We start from the raw sequence: 10,371 nt of genomic DNA on the forward strand, positions 1-10,371 counted from the left end.
CCTTTTTCCATCATCATTGAATGTTAGCACTGTCTACTTATAATGAAAGTTGAAATAGAACTGATATTATTTTTGCATTAATTTTGAGCTTCAGCTAAGTGTTGAGTGAGTAGATATATTTCCGTGTGCACAAAAATTGTTTCTTGATTTTACAGGGCAATGAGCTAACGTCCTGTGTCTAACTTTGGGTTCGCATATATTTAAGCTGGATAAAATCAATATTAAATTATTGGGTGTAATTATGATGTGTATTTAAATTAATTTTGGTCAGTGATAATTAATTTTTTGATGTCAAAATAAATTGAGACTTGTAATATGCATTGAAATTAGGTGAAAATATTTAGAATGAAAATGAGCTGTCCTGTTCTTTTTAAAGTTTATATTTAGGAGGAAAGGGGGAAATGAGAGGTTAGTGTGATTTAAACTTTATTTAGAAGTTACTTAATTAAAAAGAGAAAGGTTAAGAAATTTTTTAAAGTTTTTATAAACTTTTCAAAATGTTAATTTTTTGAGTTCTTTTATTTTGAATGATTTTTTTTTCTCTTATTTTTTTTGTATTCTTTTATGATTAAAATTTTAATTTTTTAAAAAATATTAATTTTTTTAAGTGAGAACTTTTTTTAAAAATTATAAAAATTAAAAAATATAAATAAAAAAATATAAAAAATAATAATATCATTTATATGATTAATCTTTCTATCATATATTTTTTAATATTAAATATTCAAATAAAAAAGAAATTTAACTTCTTTCTCTCTTCCTCTTTCTCTTTTTTTAAAATTTTTTTCTTTTTTCTTTAAATCTTTTTTCTCCTTTTTCTTTCCTTTCTAAACTTTTAAACAAAGTCTTAAAATACAAGATATAATGAATAATCCTTCCATATTAGTGAGGTTGGGATCATTGATGGATCATTTGACACTTTTTTTTATCAACTTTGGTATTGAGCACTTCCATATTCAAGGATTTGGCTGATAAATTTTGTATCTCACAATCAAATCTCACGTACTTATCAATGTGCATGGTTGATGTACTTGTAGATTAATTTGTTAAAGATTTGTCCTAAGTAGAGCTAGTTATGTGAATTTTGATATACACATTGGCTTATAAATATTTGTAAAACTATAGGTTTAAGTCTAAGATAGTGGCCTATGTAATTTCAGATGACTTATATTATTTGCATGTTACAAAAATTAAAGCATGTAGAGTTACGGGCTAACTTATTTAAAAATTAAAATATTACTTAAATTTAAAAAAATAACTTTAATTGTTTTAAATAAAAAAATTAAGTAATAGAATTATTAAAAAAATGTGTCTGAGGTTTTGTTGTATCCACTCCTTCAAGAAGTCATGCATAATTGTATTTAAGAAATTTGGACAAAATGAGTTGCCTAACTAGGCAAACACATTTAAATTTATTAAATGATAGAATTTAATTTTTAAAGTAAAATATAAATTGAGTTAAATTATTTTTTTACTCAATTTAAAATTTAATTTAACTCAATTTTAAGAATTAAAAAAAGATTTAAAATTTAATTGTATATAAAACTCATTTAATCTTTCTATTTCTTAAAAAACATATATATTATCCTTTAATTCTATTGCTATCACTTATTACCATCATTACTCTCACTACCACTATCACCACTACTATCTATTATCATTACTATCAATGTTACTCTTATCATTGTTATTGTTATAATCATTATTACCATTTGATACTACAACTATAATAATCACTATTTATTGTTACATTTGTTGATATTTTTTACTTTTAGTCACCCTAATCACAAACTACTCTTTATTAGTAGAGCAATTTTTAGGTAATTCGAGACTATGTGGTCATAGTCATTTATATCTCACCACATATTTAGTTTTTTTTTTTTTAAAATGCATCTATGCCATGTTTTTATTGATCAAGAACTTGCAAGAATTTTTTTTATTACTGTCATCATTGGTCATTACAATTACAATCATTATTAGATTATTTTATAATTATTATGATTATTATTTGTCATTGTTATCATTATAATCATTCACCTTTATTATTATTTTTTAATCACCTCAATTACCTATTATCATTACTGTTATTATCATCATCAACTACTTTTTGTTTAATATAACTTCTATGAAATGCTATCACCTTTAAGCCACTATAATTATTCACAGTTAATATTATTACATTACTATGTTACTATTGCTATTAACATTTTTTCTATTAGTTATCATTATCACAAATATCACATTATAATTATTACTATTATAGTTATGCTTGACCACTGTTATTCCAACTATGTATTGCTAGGGTTAATAATGCTATTATTAGTCACTTCATCTTAATAATAAATTAATTTAAATATATAATAAATTTAAAAATTGATATCAAAATGTGAAAACTAAGGTTTATATAAAAAAAATTAAAGCCAAAATTATAGAAATGAAAATTATTTTAATTTTGAAGATTTTTTAAATTTTAAACTAAAAATCACCCAATCGACTCCTTAAATAGCAAGCTGAAAATTAAAACCTTTGAAATGATATTTCTTTTGCAAGCTAACGTAATCATGAATCACCTTTTTTTTAACAGTTTTATTATTTAAACAATTATAAATTAATATTGTATGTAACACCATGTATATTTCTACCCAAGCATTCGAAAAATGTATTAAATTACAATTAAACACCTGCTTGTGTTCCCTTCAGGTGGTTGACGAAATATTTTCATTTTCCAAACGGGTGAAAAAAAAAAAACACGCACGAAGTTGGCAAAAACACGAAATACTGGACAACAAAACAAACCAGATTGACACAAACACAAATGGATAAAGAAAAGACTAACACATTGAATAACAATTTAATACTGATAAGAAACTAAACCCTGAAGATTAACCCCAGCTATTCAATGACACATAACTTGACTCATGAATCTACAGGTTCCAATTTGATTTTGACACCTAATTCCTTTCCAGGAAGAGGAGAAGCCACCTCAACAGCTCCTACTTCTACAGCCTCAACCTTCACCATAGCACCACCATGGTTACTGTTGTTCCCTGCAGCAACAACCTTAGAAGAAGGAACAGGAACAAAAGTGAGTCCATCGTTTACACGATGAAGTTGAAAACTTTTCCCTCGAATTTTGGCCATCAATCTCTTCTTTCTCTGCGCCTTGCTCTCATACTTGTAATGACTCGAACTCACGTGAGCTGCAAACCGCTGCGAGGTGCCAAACACGTGACTGCACTTAGGACACGTGTACGGTCCATTCTTCTTGTACGGAAAGCTATGGATTCGACCATCGTATTCATTGTCCGAAATAACCTCAACCTCGTTAACTGCTTCACTACTTATGTCAGTAACAGTTGCCTTCTGCAACGTTTTGTCACTGCCAAAACAAAAGATTTCAATGCCTTCATCAACATCGCTCATTGGCTGTGACTGAGAGAAATGAGAACGGTTAGTGTTTTTATCAAAAGCATAATCGTTGTGATTAAAACGGTGATTTTTGAGTGAGGGTATTAAACGCTCCTTCATCGTTGATGCACACAAGAGTTGTTGTCTCCTCAATGTATCCATAGATACGACGTCGTTGTTAAGAGTGGATGCTGATGCCCGGAGAAGTTGTGCTTGCAGCATCTCTCTCGCTTTCTTCTTCTCCTCCGTGTCCACAACGACGTCGTTGGAAGGTGTGGGTGAATGGGCCCCACTCGATGCTGCTGCTGCATGGAGGAGTTGGGCTCTCACAATCTGACTCGCTCTCATTATATTCTGAGCGTTGTTCGTTGGTGAATGTGAAAATTCACTCTCTTTCACCATTGTCCAACCAACCTTTGTTTTCATGTTTTCACTGCCATTGACATTAGCATAAGCCCACGGGCTTTTTGTTGTCACCAACGACCCTTTTCTCTGTTCACCCAGGTAATTGGATTTGGAAGCCGAGTGAGGAGAAAAAGGGGAGAGCGTAACAAGAGCATTGTCGAATTCAGAGTCATGGGCCATGGCGGTGGAGAAAGCTGACAATATTGTGAGTAAGGAGGATGCATTTAGACGAGGTTTGGTGGCCCACTTTATAGGAGGTCGTGTTAATGTTGTATTAATTTCGTGATGCAAAGGTTTCAGTAGGATTTGAGACATTAACTACAATATAATATTAAAAAATTTAGGTCAGAGTAATTCGTCAAATGCGACGAGAGATTGAAGTGATGGAGAATAAATGGAAACTCTTTTAATTTATACCAAAGATGAAAATTTTCTGTTGACGACTTCATCGTTGACGGTGAAACTGTGGAGGGTGCACCAATTGTGTGTGAAATTAGTTTAAATGTAATGCCTCTTAAAAGGATAATATTAATGCTCTCCATATTTAAGATTAGAATATGAATTTAAAATTATATGTTTTTTAAGTATAATATAAAATATATTCTTTTTATGAGGTTAATAAACTGATTTGTGTGTGATTTGTGTGTGTATATATATATATATAATCAATAGTAAATATATGCTTTTGTGGTGAAATATTAATTTTTTTATTACTAGTTAACTGTAAGACTATATATAAATACAAATATGTTAATGTGCATTAAATGACATTGTATTAAACTTAGTAAAATAGTTTTTTTTTATTTTTTATTGTAACTAAATTTTATTAATTCGATTATTTTTATAGCAATATAATTACTGAATTGTGTTAATAAAATTTATGCATGATATAGATATTTATAAGTATAGAATACAAAATAATTATTTAATTTTATTTAAATAATATATTTTATATTAAATAAAACATGATAAAAAATATTAATTAAATCTTTTAATTGTGTAACATAATTAAGATTAGTATAGACTAAGATTAATATATTTTTCTAAAAGTAGTATGATTTTATTTATTTATTGTCAAAAAAGACTAGAAGTAACTGATTTTTATATTTGATAGGAGTTAAAAATAAATAAAAGTAAGTTTTCATAATTTTATAAGAATAAGAATATATTTAAAAAGATAATTTTTTTTAAAAAGCATGATGTCGCGGGGAGAACAAACTTGAAAGTAGGAAAAATAACCCTGAACCTCTCTTTAGTCTTTAGTTGTCTGTTCCGCCGCCGAAAGCAACCGCAACATATCCCCCGGCGACGAATAGGTTTTTCTTTCTTTGGCTTTTGGCTTAACTTTCTCTGTGTTTCTTTCTGTACCCTTCTTCTGCTAGTTTTCTCGTTATAATTTTTTCAATTTGTGCTTCTATTTCAACTTTCAATTGCCAAATGCATTTATATTGATCTTTTCATCTTTTTTTTTCCCGGAAAACTGTGGACAGATTTTTTATTCAAGGAACATGGACACGGAAAATGATACAGGTTCTGTGTTTTTTTTTTTTTTTACAAATTGGTTTTTCTTATTGTCTCAATTATTTATTTTCTTCGCTGATTTTTTTTGTGGGTATATTAGAGAGGAATTTAGATGGAGATAATAATGTGAGAAGAAGGAGCAGAAGGAAATCTTTACCTGTGAGTGGAGCACGAGAACATAAAGAGCAGTTACAGAAACTTCAGCAGAAGGTTAGGTTTTACACTGGCGTTTCTTAGTGCATGTTAGCATTATGATATTTGTGGTGCAACTTTATCTATTTTCATATGGCGCTTTGAGTTAGGATTAAGGTCCATCGTGTTGCTTCTTCTTGTTTGAAAGGTTCTCTATAGTTTAACTGAATAAGCTTGGTAATTTTCAAGTTCACGGTCTCAAGAGAGCATGTAAGTGATTGAAATTTTATTAGAGAAACTAGATATATTGGCAGTCACCAAGGCTGTATTTGAATGGAATGAAATGGTTGGGAGGACAAAAGAAGTTTTGAGTTTAGGTTTTGATAAAGTGATTCACGCATGCAAATGAAATGTCTGATTGGACTAAAGCGTGCGTGATGGCTGTATTCTATTGTTGATGTTATTAACTGCTCTCCCATTTCAGGACCCTGAATTTTATGAGTTCTTGAAAGAGCACGACAAGGAGTTGCTTCAATTCAGTGATGATGATATTGATGTGAGTGTGTTTAGTTAGACTCATTTTATTTATCCTTTTGATGCTTCTTACATTATTTGTAGTGGATAGAGTCTTTGAAATATTGGCAAATTTTGCTTGGTTAATTTGCTTGTCTCAGCTATCTATTTCTTGTTTCTTTTGTAATATTAATGGGTGTACTTAATTCTTTTATAAATTTTTTTGAAAAAGCTGCAGTTTCTTGTAATCCATTTTTCCTTCTCTTTTCCTTGAATTTCAAATATCATTGCTGAAAAAAAAAATTCAACTTTTTATCTCTATCATCCAAGATATCTGCTAAGATTTTATAACCATACCCTTTGAACATTTTCTGACAGGAATGAATTTCTTTGAAGACTGTTCCTTTAGTAAATTCCTATTTAAATACCTTTAAAATATTAGTTTTGATTTTTTTTACAGTTGCTTATTTATACACATTACTAAATAAGCAAATAGCCATTAATATGATGCTTGTTAATATTTAAAACTACTTAGCTTTTTTGCTTCTTTTCTCCAGGAAGATGTGGATACTGACATGGAAGATGGAGATCTGCAGGTAGCTGAGGAGGCTGGTGAGGATGAAATTCAAGAAAAGGAACAAAAACCCTCTAAGAAAGTTATTACCACTTCCATAGTTGATTTGTGGTGCAAATCAATTCAAGAAAATGGAAGCCTAAGTGCAATTCGTTCCCTAATGAGAGCTTTTAAGACAGCATGCCACTATGGTGATGATGGGGGGAATGAGTCTATGACTAAGCTTAGTGTAATGTCTAGCACAGTATTCAACAAAATAATGTTGACTGTACTTAATGAAATGGATGGAATACTCAGAAATTTGTTGAAGCTTCCTGCTTCTGGTGGAAAGAAAGAGACTATAACAGATTTAATGACCACAAAGCATTGGAAGAATCATGGCCATTTAGTGAAGTCTTACCTTGGAAATGCTCTCTATGTTTTGAACCAAATGACTGACACACAAATGATATCATTTACTTTAGGTCGGCTTAAATATTCTTCATTGTTTTTGGCTGCTTTTCCTTCACTCCTAAGGAAATACATTAAGGTATGAATAGCCCATTGTTCTTCCAATTAATGTTCTCTGCAGTATTCAACATCAGTGACTGCTAATGCTTTTAAGTCTGTATTGCACATGTCTTCTGATGCATATTGATTATGATACCCTTTTGTCTTCTACAATTAAAGATGAAATTGATAAATAGACAGACAGCTATCAATTAAAATCTATCTGAATCTTGTATGGTTTATAGGAGGAGATCGATTCCCTGCCTCTATTTTCCTTTTCCTTGCCCCAAATATAGTTACATTTTGGGACATGTAACTTGGCATATTTTTTCCATTGATTTAGCAAACTAACTTTCCTTCTGAATTTATCAGGTGGTCCTTCATTTCTGGGGTACTGGTGGAGGTGCCCTTCCAGTTGTTTCGTTTCTGTTTCTGAGAGATTTATGTATCCGAATTGGATCTGGCTGCGTAGATGAATGCTTCAGAGGGATATATAAAGCCTATGTTTTGAACTGCCACTTTGTAAATGCAGTGAAACTTAAACATATCCGATTTCTTGGCAATTGCGTCATTGAACTTCTTGCTGTGGATCTTCCAACTGCATATCAACATGCCTTCATTTACATCCGGCAACTGGCTATGATTTTAAGGGAGGCACTTAATACGAAAACTAAGGTGCTGGTTTATTTGTCTGGTACATGTTATTTTCATCTTAGGAAACTGCAACTGCTTCTTAACATTTTTTTATTTTTATTTTTAGACTTGTCCTAACAAACTGGTTATATCTGGACTTTAATATCCTTCATTTCGTACAAGCTTGGCATAATTTTCTATTATTTGCCCTTTCCAGCACGATCTTATTTTTGAACCTTGCATGTCAAGGTTTTGAAGTTCTGTTATCTGTCTATTACACTTACAAGGCACTTTTGATTGTTGTTGAAAAATTAGAGATACAAAAATAAAGCTATGGTGTCATAGATAGGGGGTTGCAAATATAGAAAACCTGTAGGCTGAAGTGCAAGTTTCCTCTAGCTCACGCCTGTATTATTAGACAAGATGATAGAGTTACACAATTGTGCACCCTTCTTTCAAGTCTCACCCACCCCACAACCATGCTACAATCATTACTTAGAAATTGATTCCCTCAATCAATCAATGTTGAATTAGGGTAAAACTTCCTTAAATCATTAGGCTTTCCTTAATGCTATTGCTTGATTGGAGCTTTTCACAAATTGAAACAAATTGTTTGTGCTTTTATGACACTGCTATTTTGTGATCCTTATTTTTCCCTTTCCCTGAAAGTATATTGTATTCTTTAGGAAGCTTTTCGCAAGGTTTATGAGTGGAAATTCATGAACTGTCTTGAACTTTGGACTGGTGCTGTCTGTGCCTACGGTTCAGAATCTGACTTAAAGCAACTTGCCTATCCATTGACCCAGATAATTTCTGGGGTAGCCCGTCTGGTTCCCACAGCTAGATATTTTCCCCTTAGGTTGAGATGTATCAGAATGCTGAACCAGCTTGCAGCTTCTACCCATTCTTTTATACCAGTGTCTATGCTCCTTTTGGACATGCTGGAGATGAAAGAGTTGAATAGGCCCCCTACAGGAGGTGTTGGTAAAGCTGTTGACTTGCGTAGTACACTGAAGGTACTCATACCATGAATCAATATCTATGTGCATTTTTTGACCTCCACTTAGCCTTAGGGAATTCTTCCATATTAGGTTAGCAAGATGTTCACATAGTGAGATAAAGCTTTGTTGTTGTTGTAGGTTAGCAAGATGACCCTAAAGACACGAGCATTTCAAGAGGCATGTGTTTTTTCTGTGGTCGAAGAGCTTGCTGAACACTTGTCACAGTGGAGTTATTCTATTGCATTCATGGAGTTGTCTTTTATTCCACTTGTGAGGTTGCGAAGCTTTTGCAAAAGGACCAAAGTGGAGAGGTTTCGGAAAGAAATGAGGCAGCTTATACGCCAGGTATTTCTAAAAAATGGTAAAAAAAAAGTGGTGCGTTGACACTTGGCTTTACTTGTATGTTTTATTATTGGCATTCAGCTGTGTTCATGGCATTCATCTCTGATATTTCATTTTTCCAAATTCAGATTGAGGCTAATTCTGACTTTGTGAATGGAAGGCGCATGTCAGTTTCCTTTTTACCGAATGATCCTGCAGCAGCATCTTTTCTTGAGGTTTGCATACATAGTTTATCTTTTGTGGTCTACATCTCTGGCTATGCACATTCATATTCTGTGATGAAGCCATTTCATTGATGTTTAATGTTTTACATCTTGTTATTTTCTTTTCCACTTTTTTAGTAAGTGTTTCTTAGATTATCATCCTACTTACTTCAAGCCTCAGCATTACTGTACTTATTTAAATGCAATTCATATCCCACAATTGAAAAGAATGAAATTGATTATGTTAGGATGAAAAGAAAGCAGCTTCTACTGCACTGTCAAAGTATGTCATAACACTCCACCAGAGAGCAGAGCAAAAGAACAACTCTTTAATGGAATCCAGGTTTGAACTTTGAACTCAACTTCAATCACATACATTCCTATATCCAACATGTAATCGTGACTAGGATAGATGTCTCTAACATAACATGAAATTTTCCAGTGTCCTTGTGGGAGAAGAGTCGTCTATTTTTGGGAATGAAATATCAGAAAGTGACGAAGACGATGCTAAAAGGAATGAGGAGGGTGCTGCTGTCTTTAGTTCATCATGGTTACCTGGAAATGACTCTAAGTACGAATCTTTTTTTTGTTTTTTCTGTCTGGTAAACTCGGTTGCACACACATATACATGTATCATTCATGCACTAATCCACGCATTGACATTGGCACCAAGTTTCTTTGTTGTACTTCTGTCTGAGCAATACTTTGCATTCAGGGCAAAACATCCTACAGAAACAAAAGGAAAGCGAAAAAAGAAGCAGAAAGAGAGAGTCATTGATGACGATGTTGTGGAGGACTTGGTACTTAGTTCTGACGAAGATTTGCCTTCAAGCGAAAGTCCTTCTGCTGGTAAAAATTACGAGGTAGATGATTTACCACCAAAACAAAAACGCAAGCAGAAGCATAGACCAAAAAGGTTGAAAAAACAATAAATCTCTCTTGGAGGGGAAACAGTGACATGTCTAGTTAGTGACCTCTATTCTGTATTCATACTTCTACGGGGAAAATGACAGAAAAGTTTTGACAGTGTTATCATTCGTTTCCATTTTACCTTCACATTATTTTGCATTCTTGCTTTTGCATAAGCTTAATTGAACTGTTGGAAACTTCTCTAATTAATCTGCTATTAATCAACCATGAATTTGACATG

General features: G+C 32.1%; 2 protein-coding genes across 4 annotated transcripts; one reads left to right on the forward strand and one right to left on the reverse strand.

Annotated features, from left to right (window-relative positions):
* Positions 1-2,811: 2,811 nt before the first annotated feature.
* Positions 2,812-4,029, reverse strand: LOC113873287. The gene has a single exon (XM_027511339.1). It carries the CDS (start codon positions 3,991-3,993, stop codon positions 2,917-2,919), a length of 1,077 nt encoding a protein of 358 aa, XP_027367140.1. The 5' UTR covers positions 3,994-4,029; the 3' UTR covers positions 2,812-2,916.
* Positions 4,030-5,012: 983 nt separating this feature from the next.
* LOC113872228 (nucleolar complex protein 2 homolog) lies at positions 5,013-10,371 on the forward strand. 3 transcript variants are annotated; one of them, XM_027509614.1, is made up of 12 exons: positions 5,013-5,129; positions 5,300-5,343; positions 5,435-5,544; positions 5,951-6,022; positions 6,537-7,082; positions 7,415-7,717; positions 8,362-8,691; positions 8,815-9,021; positions 9,147-9,233; positions 9,470-9,564; positions 9,664-9,792; positions 9,937-10,271. In XM_027509614.1, exons 2-12 carry the CDS (start codon positions 5,322-5,324, stop codon positions 10,151-10,153), a joined length of 2,118 nt encoding a protein of 705 aa, XP_027365415.1. In that variant the 5' UTR covers positions 5,013-5,129; positions 5,300-5,321; the 3' UTR covers positions 10,154-10,271. The 3 variants fall into 3 exon arrangements, with proteins under 3 accessions (XP_027365415.1, XP_027365417.1, XP_027365416.1); XM_027509616.1 differs by having other exon boundaries at positions 6,576-7,082; XM_027509615.1 differs by having other exon boundaries at positions 5,015-5,129; positions 5,304-5,343; positions 9,937-10,371.

The sequence above is a fragment of the Abrus precatorius genome, unplaced genomic scaffold, assembly GCF_003935025.1.
Source record: "Abrus precatorius isolate BTA unplaced genomic scaffold, Abrus_2018 Scaffold7, whole genome shotgun sequence".
In the NCBI taxonomy this organism is placed as follows: domain Eukaryota; kingdom Viridiplantae; phylum Streptophyta; class Magnoliopsida; order Fabales; family Fabaceae; genus Abrus; species Abrus precatorius.

Bases quoted from the DNA above. Each gene is read 5' to 3' on its own strand.
- LOC113872228 (XM_027509614.1), top strand. From the start codon at position 5,322: ATGGACACGGAAAATGATACAG. The intron at 9,022-9,146 runs GTATTTCTAAAA...TTCCAAATTCAG, and splicing joins TGAGGCAGCTTATACGCCAG to ATTGAGGCTAATTCTGACTT. The intron at 9,793-9,936 runs GTACGAATCTTT...CTTTGCATTCAG, and splicing joins TTACCTGGAAATGACTCTAA to GGCAAAACATCCTACAGAAA.
- LOC113873287 (XM_027511339.1), bottom strand. From the start codon at position 3,993: ATGGCCCATGACTCTGAATTCGACAATGCTCTTGTTACGCTCTCCCCT.